The sequence below is a fragment of the Platichthys flesus genome, chromosome 15 (genome assembly GCF_949316205.1).
Source record: "Platichthys flesus chromosome 15, fPlaFle2.1, whole genome shotgun sequence".
Taxonomy (NCBI): domain Eukaryota; kingdom Metazoa; phylum Chordata; class Actinopteri; order Pleuronectiformes; family Pleuronectidae; genus Platichthys; species Platichthys flesus.
The window spans coordinates 8,744,362-8,762,697 of NC_084959.1; the positions used below are offsets into that span (position 1 = coordinate 8,744,362).

General features: G+C 41.9%; 1 protein-coding gene across 1 annotated transcript in view; it reads right to left on the reverse strand.

Moving 5' to 3' along the window:
• Positions 1–18,336, reverse strand: part of LOC133969177 (actin-binding LIM protein 3-like) — a 39,765-nt gene that overhangs the window by 5,112 nt on the left and 16,317 nt on the right. Inside the window, exons 5-18 of the mRNA XM_062405470.1 lie at positions 18,009–18,135; positions 17,766–17,859; positions 17,270–17,357; positions 12,330–12,388; positions 11,532–11,612; positions 10,883–11,038; positions 10,724–10,753; positions 10,063–10,174; positions 9,680–9,787; positions 8,204–8,254; positions 6,289–6,426; positions 5,867–5,931; positions 5,396–5,537; positions 1,504–1,533 (exon numbers count right to left, since the gene is read on the reverse strand). Coding sequence (XP_062261454.1) covers positions 1,504–1,533; positions 5,396–5,537; positions 5,867–5,931; positions 6,289–6,426; positions 8,204–8,254; positions 9,680–9,787; positions 10,063–10,174; positions 10,724–10,753; positions 10,883–11,038; positions 11,532–11,612; positions 12,330–12,388; positions 17,270–17,357; positions 17,766–17,859; positions 18,009–18,135 — 1,281 coding nt within the window. The remainder of the gene's footprint in view (positions 1–1,503; positions 1,534–5,395; positions 5,538–5,866; positions 5,932–6,288; positions 6,427–8,203; positions 8,255–9,679; positions 9,788–10,062; positions 10,175–10,723; positions 10,754–10,882; positions 11,039–11,531; positions 11,613–12,329; positions 12,389–17,269; positions 17,358–17,765; positions 17,860–18,008; positions 18,136–18,336) is intronic.

The following is an 18,336-nucleotide window of genomic DNA, read 5'->3' on the forward strand; positions in this document are numbered from 1 at the left end:
CTTCACTCAAACTCCAGCACATGTACCCACAGAAACATACTGCAGTGATAACTGATGTTATCACTCTGCAGGTTTACATCTCTCTTGTAACCAGTGGCAACCCGCAGCATCTTTATCCATGATGTGCACTGCTGCAGATGAAGCAGCAGGGGGCAGTGGAGTCACACCAACTCCCTCCCGTCATTCAGCTGTCCCTCCTGTCTTCCTCTCTTCTACTTTAACTTGCCTCCTCTTCATTATCTGTTTCTTGCTTCTGATTACTTCGCTTCATCAATCATTCTGCACCTCCCTCTCCTTTTCCTCTCTCTTTCTTCTGCCTTCCTTGCTCCGTCTATCTTCTCATTCAGTCTCTCTCTTGTTCACTGTGGTGTTAAAAGGATTTAAATAACACAGTGAAGTCAAACAGCATGATACAGCAGAATATTGGCCGGTGTGAGCTACGGCACACGGTGTGTAATCTGCTGAACAATAATGAGTTTGTCATCTTGCGGCGCTTCGTCTTCCTACCAGAAATGAGATACAGGTCCTGTAGATTAGGATGCGTGTGTTAGAAACACAGCAATGTACGGAGCTCCCAAGGTGACACGGGCAAAATAAATGTTTTTCATTCAAGTGAAAGTTTCTGCATGGACACGTGACATCTGTCAGACCACAGTGCATTTCGACTTGTGTCTGTGTGGAAATGACAAAGGAGGTAGTTGACTGTGGAAGAGTTGGAAAGATATTCACTGATTTGACTTTACGGATCAATAACTAATAAACTAAATTTCCTTAAAACACAGGGGGCAGAGCCAACAGTTCTTCTGCTATTACTTCAACAGGATTATTCTGTGAGAGAGGGAGTTTTGAAAAATAAATCTGGTGCATTTAAGGGACTCATATTTTTGAGTGAGTGAAATTTAGTGCGGCTTTATTGAATCTAAGGGGACTATTTGACTTGAGTGCTATTCTAGATAGTAATCTGTTTTATTTTATTTGCACAAGAACGTAATTTCAGGACATTCAAAATACATTTGGAAGCTAAGTTGGAATGCCATTGGGCTGAAATACTCTCAAGGTCCAAAAATAGATCATGGTGCTTGAACTTTTAAGCCACAAGGATTTTAAGGCCAAATGTGGATAATGTCAATGCATAAAATTGATCTATTTTTACAATCTAAAAAGTGTTACTGTGGTTTGTAGAGCAGATGGCTGAGGGGTTCAGGTCGCTGATCCTGGATCTGTGCTGCTGCTTAAACTAAAGCTGATAAACACAGACTTGGGCCTGGCTGAAACACCAGTTCTATTCATCTTTCCACAAGTAAAAGAAAAGAAAGATGTGTGTGTAGGTGTGTGTGTATGTGTGCACACATCTTTGTGTGTATGAGCTGATAACAATCTCCTGTTTCAAAGCTCTGCCTCCGTCACAGCAGAACCTGCAGAGTGAGGAGGATCAGAGTGAAGGCGGCGGCTCGCTGTGTCGAGGTGACCTCACAGATCAAAACACACTGATGAACCACTCACCGCTGTCAGCGCTGCAGACAGACCGGGGAGCTGAGGAGAGAGAGACAGACAGAGAGGGTGAGACAGACAGGACAATATATCATTATGTCTCAAGAGCAAAAACTCTGTAATGAATGAAATGAGCCCCAATCGTCTTTACATTTTTAAAAAAATATTATCAAGGAAAAACATCAAGAGGAAATGCTGTCTGTTAATAAGCATCCATCTGATTTACTGGAGAGCATTAGAATAAAACCAAAAAAGTCTTAAAAATGTAACCAAATATACGACAAGTGATTACAAATTGTACATGACGCTGAAATGTTGTTCACACAGGCCAATTTAAAATTGAACATTTAAAATCTAATCTTATCGGACTCAAAGACATTAATCATTGGATAATATTCATAAATAATACGAGTGACTGACTTATATGAATATTAGGTCATCCAACTTCTTAAAAAGCCACTTATCATAAGCAGATATGAACCTTTCTTGAATATTGTTTTAAAGATAGAGGGTCTACTACAACAACTGATGATTTTCTACCGTCCACTTGGAGTCAGCAGAAGCAAGATTGACCTTACCAATTATTAAATTGATATATGAAAGACCTGATACCAAACAGTTGCTTATTTGAATACATGTTCTGCATTCCGGAGCAACATAATCATTCTTTAATCAAGTCGTCAATCAGGCCCCCTGGTGGATCTATGGCACATTTCACTCTCTTTCAACTCTAGTTTCGGTCTCTATGAGTTCCTGAGGGAAACCGACTCTGACTCTTTAGCTACTAAATGTTCAACAAAGTTCACCAGTCAGTCTTTCACTGTCTCAGTCTGCTGTTCACTGCTGATAACAGCACCAGACACAAACAATGCTATCGATTAGAACCCAACCAATATGGATTTTTTGGGCCGATGGTTATATTAGGGAGTAATTTCCTATACAATATATCAGCCCATATGTACATTAGAAAATACAATCATTTGGCAATGATTCCTAAAATGCCGTTATCAAACTGTTATGATATTTAAATCATAAACTTAATTCTAGATAACTAAATGAAAGGAAAACACAAATACCTAATCATTTCTTTTCTGCATTGTTTATTGTGTTAAATAAAAGTTTAATAAAAGTATTGACGTATCACTAATGCTGATCCTTTATGTCTGCGAAAGGCTTATATTTGCACACTTCTTCTGGCCAAACAATAAATCAGTCAGGCTCTATATGAAAGCAGTGAAGATGAACCAGAGCAGCGTTCGGCTGGACATCTACTCACTGAGTTACAACTGGCTATAAAACTCCGTGACGGAGCTGCAGAGTCAGGGGATCATTCCCTGTAGGTTCATTTTTTTTTTACCAGATACATAATCCACTTTAAATCTCCTGGATTCTTGATCCCCTTATGTTTGAGTACAAATGGATACAAGCAGGTTAATGTCTGTATCGTTTTGTAAACATGAACAATAAGCAAAAGTGTGTCAAGTAGAGTCCATAAACCTGCCATATGGTAAAAGAAAGAGAACAAACAGTAAACCGAAATGACAGGAGAGAGTCGGTTTTCTTTGGAAGGGGAAATAAAGGAAGCCTGCTGTTGTGGGACATCTATAAAACATCAGCTGTGTGGGGGTGTGCCCCTAACAGCATCAATATGCAAACATAATCACTATCAAGACTTACACATCGTATAAAATATGAAGCAGCACGGGTCCAGCCACACAGCATCAGGGTTTATACTGAAGCCACCCATGTTAAAAATGTATATGTTTATGGCACCCCCCACTGCACTGTGTAATTTTAATGGACTGTGCTGCATCTTGGTTATTTTTTCTTGGCAACATAATATGATGAAACATAATCACACACTTAGTCGGTGCTAAAATCCAGCACCAAAGATAAGGATATAAACATTACATTTGATATGAACCTTTTTATTGCCTTCAGAGATGAAGAACTACAAGAATAAAAATCTACACGGTGCTAGCAACACTGTGAGGCTGCACCCGACTGAATTAAAATTCTAACATCGGCAACGTAACTTGCTCGTGTTGAGCAGGTTGACTGTTTACTGTGTTCACCAGAGACCGTGTGTAAAAATGGATGACATATCTACACTTCCTCGCCCTGTGTGTCCCATACGTTTTTATCACATTAAATAACAAAACAACAAATTCTGGGAAAATGCTGTCTTTAAATTACATTAGCATGATAAGAACTATCTAAATCGAAAGAAACCATCTTGGAAAAACCTTGTTTGACATGTAGGGTTCCTATTTTTGCCCTTTTTAGTTTGGCCCATGTCCCATCTGCCAACATGGAGGAGGCAGGGTGTAACACCTTTCCTGCAGCCAGCCTCCAGGGGGCGATACAGAGAGTTGGCTTCACTTTTGGAAGCTGTAGGGTTGTACTTTTCTGTATACAGCCTATGGTGTTCAACATCTTACTTTAGCAATTAGTTTAGTGTTTAACCTTTGCTTATTTACAGTCAACACAATGTCTAACAAACCCTCTAACAATCAGAGGGTTGATTGTTAGAGGGTCGGGATCGATTGATTTATTCACACTGATTAAAGAAAATAGAAAATCATTCGATAAATACGACCCTTTACAATCAAGATTTCTAATAAAGTTACTTTTAATATGTAATTAAAAAAACATTAAGTCAGTGTTTTTTGTGTGTTGAGGACATTCCGTTTTGAAATGAGCCTCTCAGGACAGGAACCGGTACCGACACACCACTCAGGACTTTTCTAATCAGTATAATAACAGCAGACACTATAAACCCATAGTGATTACGCAGCACTGAATTCCCACATCATACACACACTGTGCGAGTGTGAGCTCCCTGTTCACACAGCTCATCTCCCGCTCTCTCTCCTCCGCTCTCTGACCCTGATTTACCTCTCGGCTTCATGTCATACATCTTCTCTGAGCGGCCGCAAATTGCTTTAGCTTCTTTCTCCCTCTCTCGCTCTTTTATTTTCAATTCACTTTTTATCTCGGTCTCTCTCGCTCTCTGTTTGAACACCCACCCACTTGACCTCCACCTAAACACACTCTCTCTCTTTCTCTATCTCCGAGTCTCTCCATCTTTGTCTCGCTCCCTTACCCGTGCTGAATGCAATGAGGACTGGGATCAATGGAAGAGTTAATATAGAGGAGGCAAACTCTCACGCTCAGGCTTGGTCAGCATCGCAACTAGAACCACACACACACACACATACACGCACACGCACACGCGCACACGCACACGCACACGCACACACACACACACACAGCCACACACACAGCCCTCTTCCCATAAAGGTGACTATATTAATCTCGTGACCTCTAACCTCCACCGCCACAGACCACTGATCATCACGACCCAAAATGAAATCTAATCCCTTTTCAGCCTTGGATCTTAAGTACAGTCACAAACGGAACACAACCAGGACTGTGTTAGTGTTTATAAATCATGAACTTGACATTACTACGACTCATTTCAAAGGTGAATTAACTGTAGTTCTGTGAACAAATAACAAACTTTCCAAGAACATTGATTTAAGTTCACTTCTGTAAAGTATGTAAACTAGTTCAGATCAGCCACCTACAATTTGTATTGTCTGCACCATTGACTGTATATAAAGATGGAGGCCATGAGCCAAAGATTGCTCCCTGGTGGCAGGCTGCAGTAAAGGTCATAAAGCCCCACCTCCTCCATGTTAGAGAATGGAACACAGATAAAACTAAAAAGTAAAAGTACACGTCAAAGACACTTTCCTCAAAGAATATTTTCTCAAATGTCTTTTTAGATAGCTGGTTCTTATCAAACTGTTTGTTAAAGTGTTCCCACACACAAACACACGTACACAAACACACACACACACACACACACACACACACACACACACACACACACACTTACAGCCATTGAGGGAGCCGTATCCCAGATTGTTCAGTGCCTCCTTGCTGCTGCAACGGGAACTGCGTCTGCTCCCCCACTGGTCATTGTCGTGACAACCTGACCGCGCCTTCATCTCCTCCTTCAGGATCATCCTGCCAATGCTCTGCAGAGAGGAAGAGAGGAAGAGAGGAAGGGAAGAGGAGAGGAAAGAGAAGCAGAGGGGAAGAACACAAGGATGGTTTAAATTAGCAATGTACGGATAGATGTACAGTGGCGTGGATGCATAGGTGAATATATTGTGAAGGTGAAGAGACATGAAAACTTTGTGACGGATTCATATGTAGAGAACAAAGGAGTAGTGAGGAGCACAGCAGCATCCTTTGTCCAGTGGGCAAGATCGTTAAAAAACATGTTTAATTAAGTGGCACATTAAATATTAACGAATGCACAAAATGTAAACGGGAGAAGCAGGGGGACTTGGTTCTTTCTTACCCTGTTGATATTGTGATTCCAGCCGTCTTCCTCCCCTCCGGACGAAAACCTCCTCACCCTAGAGACTAGAGGAAGAAATGAGACGTGAGTGAAAGCGTAACAGTTACCACCCACTTTTAGAACGGCTCTGGTTGTGGAAGTAAATTTCCATGAATTTCCCCATTGAATTTTCAGAAAATCCCTCTGAAAAGCCAAATCAGAGGCATCAAGACCACACCTGAGGATTGTGGGTAGGGTACTTCTCGATCACATAAAAATATAACACGATTTCCTAATTTCCTAGTTGCTTGATTTCTGATATGTAGCTTCTATAGGACCATATCGCATCATTTCACATCTACTTCTGGACACTGTTAAGCTCTGTCGGTGTTAGCGCAGGCTTCTAAGCATCCTGTGTGTTCGAGAAAGAGAGGGAGTGGTACCTTTAGGAGAGCCGGTGTATGGGTAGTAGTTGGAGCCTGGGTGATACATGCTGTTACAGTTGGAGGAAGAAAGGCAACTGGAATTGTTGAGATTCTCATTGGTTTTGCTCTTACTGGCTGTCGGAGAGGCAGAGGTGTCTGACGGAAGGACAATCAGAGACAGAGAAATAATATGCATTTTATTCAACAAACATTTGAACAGTTGATGAATGAAAAGAAAAGCTTATCAAATGTTTTGAGGCTGATTTTCATGCTTGGAGAAGGGAGACGTCCACAGAGGGGGAGGGTAATAAAAACTATAATATTTCACAGTGTGAGGTTTTGTGTGTTTTTTTGTGGACCAAGAAAGGCGTTTACTTACAGAGAGGTTAGGACACAGCAGGGGTGAGGATGGGAGGAGAGGAGACGCATCAAACACAGGGAAACAAAGAACAGAAAGGAGGTCAGAGGAAAATATGATCGGATAGGATACACAGCTTCTAGGAAGGGATGAGGTTATCAAGGGTGGACGGCATTAAAGCTGTGAAGGAAGATAGTGGTGTGAAATGTGTAAAAGTAAAAAAAGATATATCTTCAAGATGCCATGTAACATTTATCCTCTATCTGGGATTTATTTGAGGGCATGTAATAGCTGCATATTTATTCAACAGGGAGAAAACGCTTTTATCCTCTTTGCATCACGTGCAACACGATAAGATAAGACACAATGAATTTAATGTTTCCTGCAAGGATAACGCATACACACATAATAAGAGGTACTGTTAAAATACAGCAGGGACCATTCATTTCAAATAATTTCTGTTTCTTATTTACCTTCTTTTCGAGGTGCAGCCATGTTTGACTATGACATACATTATCGCAGTAAATAGACAATATAAATACGCCTTAATATGGTACTTTGCCTTAAAATGAAAAATGCCTTGAAAGTGATTTACCGCTGTGAATTTGAATCCGTCCAGATCATAGATTGCCTCCTCACGCTGACAAAGAGAGGTTTTGTCAGCACTTTGCAGCACAGGCTAAATCATCCAGAGGTGTTTCTGAGGGAACTGTAACTCTGTCGGACCTGCCGTCTGAGCGCTGATGGATTGCCTACACATTCAGAATATTTGGACCCCGCTGCTCTCAGTTTTACTTCGCCTCTTGAATCACCAAACTGTCTGTAATCTCACCTCTGATGTGGCCCTAACCAACTGCCTCTGTAGTTTAGTTTCAGCTCAGTCAGCTGACAGTAACTTGAGTATTCACACGTTTGAAACCCATCACGAGGAATGTGGTGCCTGGTGAATCGCATAATCTTAATTGGGGCCACGAGGGTCTACTTCTTTCTCCCCTGTGCGATTCAATGACTTGTTTTACCAAATTTAAAATATCTCCATGTGGAAAAGTGAGTAGGTGGCCCACTGTGACTGAATGAACAGAACTGATTCAGGAGCAGAAACACTGGATTCTATTATGACACTGACAAAGAAACTGTATTAATGTGGATTAATCAGGTTATGGCCGATACCGGACGCATTGATTAAGATCAGGGATGATCCAGATATAATAGTTTTAAAGAGAGAAGTCGATTGTACAAAGAGTTTAGGAATAAAGTCAAAAAAGCAGAATCTGAGAAGATCCATGATCCAAAATATCTGTGGCCCTTCTTAAACTCTGCAACAGAACCTGTAATCAAACCTCTGCAGGTTTATAAAGAAAAATTGCTTCCGGTCCTTGGACTGCTGAGAAGGTGGAGAGGAATGAATATCGTCAGAAACACCCGGCGTTGGACGGAAAGAATTTATTCAGCTTCAACTCAGATCTTTCTGTCACGGATCGGTTTCAGTCAAGCAAGCAGAAGAATGTTTTATACTAATGATGCATTGACGGTGTACACAGCACACCCGTCAACTGCTGTTTTTAATGGACTAACCTAGTCTCTTATAGTTGGGGGGTTTCCTGTAGATGTTGGTTTCTTCAGAAGCTGAAAACACAAACACATGGAGCGTTAGAGGCATCAAGATAAAAGAAATAGGGAACGAGAGGAGAGGAGAGGAGAGGAGAGGTAATCTGGATTTCCATCCCTTCCCAACAAATTAGTTGCATACATTTATAGTCTTCTTGACCATAAAGCTGACAGCACAGGTAATAAACTGTTGTAGCAGAGGCGGTGCCGTGCATCCAGAGAACCTGATCGACGTGCAGAGCGGATGATTAATACTCATTCACTGGCTTATTGCTGGAAGGAGCAGCAGATGGCTCAGGAATAAAGCAGCGGAAGGAGAGGAGTTAAAGGGTGGAGAGAGGACTGGATGGAGAGGCAGAGGAAAAGATAAAGGGACAGGAACGAAGAAAACGACAGGAGTGCGTGGCGCCTTGTAGCTCTGGTTTGGAAGAAAATTTTCTATATAATCATTCAGCTTTGGGCGTCAGAACGTTACATAAAATAACATTTAAAAGTTACAACAGCAAGAGCATGAAGCAGAAAACATTGAAATACTTCCAAACACAGCAGAGCATACCACCAGTCCTCCCAGCGTTGGAGGTTTGACTCCCAGCGGACCGACCACGCTAAATTTGAACACACTCATGATACCGTGAGGCACTCTGGATAAAAGCCTCCACCAAATACATTCTGTTCCTCGTTAGAAAGACGTAAGGGGAGTGCTGTCGCAGGTCTCAGTCAGGAGGAAGAAGGGAACATGCAGTGAGAAATGGAGCGAGAGCAGGAGGAAGGAATGATGAGGAGGGAAGGCAAACATAAAGCGAAGGCAACAGGGACGGAGCGAAACGTTCAGGGAGCGGAGGAGCGACGACCTGATGAGGTGGAAGGTTGTTGGGATGTTAACACGAAACAGAATTAGATGTTAGATTAAAGCTCAGATGCAACAAAAGCTCCAGGAAGAGACTCAGGAAGAAAGGATAAATACTTTATAGTTGTTCAGATCTCATAAAAATAAGTCAAAAATCTTATATCTATCACAATCAGGCTCATGAATCTCATAGGTAACATACTACATATACTACATATGTATGTATTCAGTTTAAAAAGGAAAAGATATTCAAATTTGACTGATAAACTACGAGGAGAAGCAGAAAACCCTCATTTAATAACCTGTGACCAACAGAAAAGAAAATTTTGAAATCTGAAAAATGACAATGAACTTATTAGTCGATTATTTTCTTGCAATTAATGACAAACAGATCCGATTGACTTTGGTTGTTTGGTTTGAGAAGCAAGTGTGACTCTGGGATCAGGATGAGGCTCTTGGTTAGGCAGGATGTCAAATTAAATCAATTCAAAGGATTTGGATAATATAAGTATATGTAAGTAATCGGAGGGTGGGTCTCGCTTTGCTGTTAAATGGGGAAACTCAGGTTAGTACCAGCGTGACGGATGACGGCCTACCTGGCACATGGAAATGCTTGGGGGCTTGGAGGGTGTCGGTGGAGTCGGGGGTGGAACACCTGGGCTCTGGCTGAGAGTAATATGGTGAACTCCTGCCACTCTCACTGCCTGCCGTCATCGCAGCCAATCACAGTGAGAGAAACCAAAGCATGAGGCACAGAATGGCCCACGTCGCCCCGAACAGAAACGACAGACAGACGGACTTGTAAGCTGATGAAATACGTGTGTATATATAGGTGAGCATGTATGTTTGAGTGTTCTGGGACTCCAAACATGGACATAACTCCCTGCTGAGCCGGGTAGAGCGAGTGCTTCTTGCCAGACCTCATATTCTCTATTCATGTACGTGTAAGTGTGCATCTTCGGTTGAGTGGGCGCATTACCGGGGAGATAATAATGCAGAGGGGACCCTCCGTGGCGACTGTGTGCAGGAGAGTCGGTGAAGGCAGAGCTGGAGGAGCGCCTCGTTCTCAACTCCACGCCGTCCAGAACATCCTGGAGAGAGAGAGAGGGAGAGAGCCACGCCATCTCAGGGTGTTTCCATTTACTCTATGGAGTTAATTAAACTACAAAAAGCTCCATTAAAAACCCAACTGTAATCACCTTGAGAGCAGCATTATGCAGTATTATTTTGGGGATTACGAAAAACGTGATGAAGAATTTTTATTTCCCCCAACTGCGACCAGACTGCACAGATGTCATTAAACACTAACCCTAAAATCTCAACATAAAATACAAAGTCAAGACTTTATTTAAAAAAAGTAAAAAATTATAATTTTGTAAACGCAGGGCCAAAGAAAGTCAATTTACACAATTCCTTCAAAATGTATAGGCTGATAATATTTTCCGCCATAAGTATTTAACAGAATTATTCATCTTATTTTCTTAAGTTCTATACATTTGGTTAAATATAACAGAGGACTGTAAAATCATGTTACCTGGTCCATGTTTTCCATACAGCTACATGAACCTTCTGCTCTAATTCAAGTAAAATATCCCTGAGTCATTAGCCAAAGCAGTTCAACTATTGGGAGGAAAACTTACATGAGAGTATGGTGACAAGGAGCCCAATGACTGGATCAGAGGGAGAATAAAAGAGTAGGTGAGAGTTATGGTCAACTTTAGTATTGATTGTGAATGTGTGTGTGTGTGTGTGTGTGTGTGTGTGTGTGTGTGTGTGTGTGTGTGTGTGTGTGTGTGTACCTGTCCACAGCTATATCGCTCCAGAGTGTCGTCAGAGAGGTGTGTCTGGTCGGACTGATAAGGTATGATGTCAGGCCGCTGGATGTCATACATGGCTTTGACCCTGGGCAGAGCCGCCAGCTGCTTATAGTCCAGAACGTGACTGTCGGCTTTTGACTGTGTGTGCGTTTGTGTGTGTATGTGTGTGTGTGAGAGAGAGAGAGAGAGAGAGAGAGAGAGAGAGAGAGAGAGAGAGAGAGAGAGAGAGGTGCAGTAAATGGAAACTGAGTCATAAATAGTAAAGTGGACATAAATAGCAATTCAGAAAGAACGATAAAAGAATGAAGAATCACACAGAGGCGGGCGTACAGATATATAGCATTAGAAAATACAATTCAACACCAATCTACTTTAAGTCGTACACAATGAAAAAACATTTCATGAGCTTTAAAGAGCAGTAAACACCTCAGTGTGAAGTGAGAGACAATAAAGTCTATTCAGAGACAGACAGACTGAACAGCCAGGGACTGCGAGCCTCTGTCTCCATCGGTTATATGTGACTGACGGCCCTGACAGTGACAGCGAAGGGCATCACTCGGTTTTGAAAAAGTGCTGTATAAATAAAGTTATATTATTTATTTTTGTTATCACCACAGCAGCAGTTACTCACGCAGATAAGGCGGTGAGGAGATCCGAGCAGAGGGGAGGAGGCCGTGGGGGAAATGGAGGCCGTCTCAGACGTACGTCTCAGCTATCGGAGTAAAAACAAGAGTCAAAACCAGCCTGAGGTCGAAGTGAAGTCAGATTAGACACAAGAGGTAGTTCTAGAACATGTAATTAAAAGGTACAGAAATGATAATTGTAACATTATCCACAATGTAACACATTTCTCTACGTATGACAATGTATTGATTAAAGAAGATTACATGTGACTGAGGTCTGAAAACGAATACAATTAAGTTTTTGTTCATTAAAGAGTCAGAAAGTTCGGTTGACTTAAACCACTTCTACTAGTATGCATTTGTTATTTAAAAATAACTGATTAACACAACTGGCTTTAATTATACTAATACTTATTCATGCTTCTCCAGGTATTTTGAAAACTCAAACTTACTTCAGATAAGGTTTTGCATTAGTTGAGGTGAACACTTTTCATGATGAAAGTAAAGTGTGTACATTTTTTTAACTCACATTGGATATTTGCATTTTAATGTCAGGGAATCAAATACAATCTCTTTTTGATAGAAATTGAAAAGTTTTGTTAAAGCTCTAAAGCACTTCATAGAAAGACACATTTTTAAGAACATTACTACATTTACAGGGAATTAGTTTCTTATAAAGAACAATGTGGTTTAGGTTGTAAGACGAGGACGATAAATATGAGGCACAGAGAGAGAAGAGGAGAATCACACAGGAAGTCAACAGAGAGAGGGAGCAGGAGGCTGGAGGTATTTTGAGTATCGCTCACCCTCAGTTTTCTCTCCAGCCGAGCTGCTTCTTTACACATGGGGTGCCAAACCTCTGAACCTGTACACAAACACACAAACAAACACACAAATACACAAGTTTAGCTCAGTTAAATTTGTTTTGTGTATGTGGGCTGCAGCCATACAGTTTCATGAGATCCTAGGAGAGTAAAATGGCCTTTCTCTAGTGCATCATCATCAATCAACACCACACACACACACACACGCACACACAAACACACACAGCTGAAGCTCTGTGGAGGAGCTTTGTCTGGTCTGAGGACAGAGGATCAAAGACTCCTGGTCTCCCCACACATAAACAAGAACGGAGGACTATTTAGCTGCAGCGTGGTTTTGCTCAGCTTAATATCGGTTAGTCCAGCATTAGTAAATGAAATATCTCCAGCAACTATTGGACACATTGCCATGACATTTTGTTCAGACACTCACGGTCACTGAAGAATAAATCCCACTGACTTTTATGATCCCCAAACTTTTCCTCCAGTGCCAAGAGAACTAATGACTTCTTCCTCTTTTGATGCCAAATGACATATAATGACTCACATGAAAAATCTGCACCGGGTCATCATGAGCAAGAGAGACAAAGAGACAGGGAGGATAAAGAAGTAAGAGTAGGCAAACCACACAACTACAATACAGCCAGAAAAAAAAACTTAACAGTATTGATTTTTAATTAGGTTTAACTGTCCAGAATAAACAATGCAGAAAATATCTGAATCCGTGTTTGTATTTCATGTGAAAGATGTTTGTATTGTTATATTTGGTTTATTTGTATTTTCTTGTTATTGATAGTTATTGATAATAAAGTTTCTGATCCATATCGGTTGGGCTTTAAATTACAATATTACAGATTGAATCTATTTTGCACATCTTTACCTCAGTCTGTGCACGAACATCTGAAAAACTGAACAACAGCTTAAGCAACAATTCACCTTAACAGTGACCTCAGAAACGTATTTCTGTATTTCACTGACTTGAAGTGAACTGAAAGAGAACAAGAGCAAGAGACCAAAAGATAAAGGAAGGATAAGTCTTCCTGAGAGGAGAGAAAGACGAGGAGGAACAGAGAAAAAGAACAAAGCAAAGGAAGTGAAAGAAGGATGGAGGGAGCTAAGTACTCGATAAACCAGAAGAGGAGAGGGGATGGATAATGGTTATTACAGCAGATCATATTCATGACAATAAACCACTAATGTCAGGATGTTTGTTGTGGATGTGATAGCGATAATGACGGCAACACTCACACACACACACACACACACGTGCGCTGACTCTGTATCATTTGCTCCGGCCTCAGGGCACTGCAGGACTCAGTTAGCTGATCATGACTCTAATATACAATCACTATCAACATCATATATCTGACCTGCACAAACAAACAAACACACCCACACGCCGAACGCACACAAACTACATAAACGCATAAGCAACCGAGCACAGAGGCCAGAGGAAGCAGGACACGCACACGCAACAACCCACACTCTCTCTCACACACTCCCACACACAAAATCGATACTGTGGACAGAAGCCATGCGTGGTGATTCAGTGCACCCCCGTCCCACCCACGCTGCTGCACTCGGCTGCTGAACAGATGTACGGCCTTGGACTCGGGATCCGGTATCTCCTGGCTGAGGAGAATCTAAATTGTGCAGCGACCAAGGATTCAGATGGAAAACACAGAGCTGTGATCAGTTGTGATACAAATTATATCTTGCTTAAGTCGCACATGCAGAAGAAAAACTGTTTCAGGAGAGAAGCCTGAGCAGTCTTTCCTTTTTTTCTCCTTATCTTTACTTTATGCAAACTGGGGTTAGTGGGTTGCCCAAACCGGACGCCTTATCTTAACCATCGATATTCAAAAGAGGGGATGAAGGCCGCCAGTTTAAATCTACAGGAAGCAATTTGGAAATTAGCCCTCCTGCTGTTTAAAATTCTAATGTTATAAAGCGGCAGATATTTAAAAAGGCACCAGGCTTCTTTGCAGAATTATGCTGCCAAGTGAAACACCAGAAATGTCCATTTAATTCTGACGATTCAGATATAGTGAGTCTGTCGATTTTTTTAATTCCGTGGCTGTAAGAGCTGGGGTCAAGTTGAGTGAGTCATTGAAGAATGTTTCAATGCAATGCAATGCTGCTTCTACTTGGAGATTTGATTCAAAGCAAAACAAAATCCTCTTTGGCAATTAGACAGAAATGCAACATGGCCGAGAGTTTTTCAGTCCAGTAAATTAAACAAAATTCAAATTAAGCACCAAGTAAAAGCTCTTCTGAATAATGAAACAGACATTTCGTAAATCTGAAAATGCCTGAAATCAGTAGTTGATTAAACTCTTAGTCAGCCAATAAACATTGCAGACTTCACAAGTCTCATGAATTATGTCTTAAGAAAAATACGTATTTGCTTATTTGCTAGTCTCATTGCTTTAAATGTTATATATTTTTTTACAAGACATAATTTGGGGCTCTGTAGACTTGTACTGAGCAAAAAGAGATACAGGAGATTAATACAAAAAAAAAAGTTGCAGTCCTGGTATAGGACTCATGTCAGCCAATAAAATTGTTATTAAACAAACACTCAGGCCAATCAAATTAATGCAAAGGAGGAGGCAGTGGTGAACCTGGTGCGTGTTCATCTGGTTGTGGATTCTGTTTCCTGTATCAATATCTAGCATGGCACATTAGCACGACAGCAAGTTACATATTGAGTGTAGAGGGCCCCCCCCCCCCCGAGAGCGGCTGATTACGTTAGCCCACAGAAATGACAGATTGGAAATAAGTGAACTGGAGATGAACTACCGCCGCACTGAAGTGATCAAAGTTTCCAGACATACGTTTTCATTGATTACTTCATCTTAAGAACAGATATTGAGATGAAGCGTCCATGAACGGTTCATAAAATAGTTTCCCGCTCACGTCAACGACACACACACACACACATGCACACCACTTTCTATTCCAGACATGCATCATGAGATTGATTGCAAGAGTGTGTGTGTGTGTGTGTGCGTGCGTGCGTCGTTTGTGCACACGTGTGTATGTGTGAGCATGTGAGCCGTAATTGAGTGTGTCTCACGAGGGTGATTGCTTAGCCCTCCTACATGTCTGAAGTCATCAAAAGGAGGGAATGTAACCTTGGGGCAACTCACCGGAGCTCAGCACACACAAACACACACACACACACACACACACACACCTTCATTGATAAGCAGACACACAAATGTGGAAACATGCATCCACGCAATTGCACGGACAATGACGCTTGTATGTATTTACAGGCGTACATTACAATGCACACACAAGCGCGCACACACACAGAGACCTTCAAGTACAATATGCTAATGGCTCGGTTTATTGGTGGCCCTGAGCACAACAGCCGAATGTCAATGAAGTGAACCCGTAGGTGTCGACCTGTGTGGCGACTGTGGGAGGATGTGTGTGTCCAATACACATGACGGTACAGTAGCTCCACATTTGACCTGAATTCAGCTCAGTCAGGAAAAGTTATCTGTGTTAAACAAATTCATTTTATACCTAAAGTTTCTGGTGTAAATAAATTCTTTATTGGTAAATGTATGGATTTCTTCTTCTGTTTTATTTTTGTTTTAAAGGAATATACAGCTTCTACCTTTAGTTGAGGTCTATCTACATGACCACATCTCCTAAGGTCTGATCTTGTGTTTTGTATTTTATTTGCATTAAAAGTATGTGTGGAGGAATTAGTGCCGGATACCAACGCTGCCATCTCGCACCTTTGGAGCAAGAGTAGTAATGGGGATGAAGGGATGAAGGTGGCGAGGTCCTGCCGATACACACAGTCAGCCGACCATAAGGGAGCCCCAGCTGTCAATCATGATGTAACATCCTGTTTTAATATCATCAAATAACCAATTAAACCAAACTTTGAAGGAATTTAGTCCTTTTTAGTTTGGGCCATGTCGCATCTGCTAACATGGAGGAGGCAAGATTTATGACCTATATTGTAGCCAGCCGCCAGGGGGCAATTAAGACTCTTTCACCTCACTTTAGGGGGGCCGTCATGTTGTCGAACTTTATATACAGTTTATGGTTTTAGACCGAAAATATACATTTAAATGTAAAGTTAGGGTGATGGGTAATTAATATAAATGGCTGATATCGTAGTACATTTCCTCCGAAACCAAATTCCTCTCAGAAAACTAAGGCTGCCCAAAACGCAATGGAAAGTAGGAAAATACAACGTCATCAACATGTAACATAACTATGAACATGATTATCGCTTGTTTGGGTGATTCAAAGTCAAAACCTATAAGGACGCAAGTTTGTCCTGGAGCTTCAGCAGTGTCCTCACATGGGCCTGCTTTTCAATCCATAAGTGAGCTTATTAACTTTAATTACTTGAATCTAATTTGTAAAAGAGAAAACAATTTAAACCTCTGGCAGTCGGCCATTCATTCCGATTAATTCTGTCAGCGGCGGTGCAAAATAATGGACACAGCAGCCGAGGCCAAGCTGGAGAGGTAATTGACTTCAACCTTTGTGAGTCTCAGGAAAACATCGGCTGGGGGAAAAGTAGTGTGTGTGTCTGTTGTGTGCTACGTGTGTCTTTGTCGCTAAATGTAGTAACAAATGTTATATGTGTGATCAATAACCTACATAAGGGTTCTTTGTTAAAAGCAGCCATTTATCAGGCGGCTGTATCCTACTTCTGTCTGACTCGCCTTTTCTTTGGGTCCCACACACACACACCCACACACAAACACACACACGCACTCGAGGCCATCTGGGTACTTGCAGGGAACAGCTAATTCAATAGACGCTACGATTCTATTTTTATGCCCGTTGGCTGTAGAGAGGCAGAAGCACTTTTGTACGGTCACAGATATTAATTCACGAAACTAATAACACATCCTATCACTTTCATACATGGTGTTTCATTTCACCTGTGAGGTACATTTCCTCTCCTTCCAAGAACATCATGTGACAGCGCGCACACCTGGCACAGCTGGGGTGGTAGTGCTTCCCTCCAGCCTGGAGGAGAGAGAGGGGGAAGAAAGAAGAAATAAATAAGCCAGAGAGAAGCAAAAGCAGGTGACACAAGTGGGTGATTGAGAACCGAGTGGCGATAAGACATGGAGGAAAACAATGAGGAGTGAAGAATGTGCGGGGAGGCGATAAGAAATGGAAAATGATGGAATGAATAGACGAGTGGAGATGGAAGAGTTGCATTGCTGGTTTTCCAAAGCTGCCTCGTCACCAGTCAACACTCGAGTCATTAGAAGAGGCGCAGCTGGGTTTTCTGTAGCTTTTTATGGACACACACACACACACACACGGACACACACACAATTTTTCACACAAAAATTCATAGTCGTTCTTCCTCATGCGCCCAGCTCACACACGAACACCTTTAAACAAGATATGCAGAAACACACTCACCTCCAGCACTCTGCCGCTGATGTACCTGGTACAGCCCTCGCACCGGATCCCAAACTGTGAGTGGTAATCAGCCTCGCAGTAAGGAATCCCATCCCTACACGGAGAAAACAGATCTCAGGTTAAATGTGACCCCCTTGACTTCCTGCCTCTGTTGTGTTTTTTTTCGGATGCAAACAGAGGACGTGGACATGTGTGAATACCTGTGTACACAGACTGTACAGAAGGGGGGATCAAGCCACCTACTTGCTGATGTACTCTCCAGTGAGCGCACAGCCACAGGTCCGGCATTTAAAGCAACTGACGTGCCACTGTCTCTCCAGAGCCAGCAGGGACTGACCCTGTCTGATCTCCTCACCACAGCCGGCGCAGTCTGGACGAGAGGAAAGGAGGAGAGAAGAGGACGAGAGAAAGAGATGAGGAGAGGAGAGGAGAAACAGCAATGCAGCAATGAGAAAAAAACAGTAGAGAAATGAGCAGCTTCCGCAAATGTTCATTCACCGTCCTTCCTGTGTGTTTTCCTCTCATCAATTCTCCCTTTCCTCTCTTCCTCATCCCTCTCTCCTGACATTAT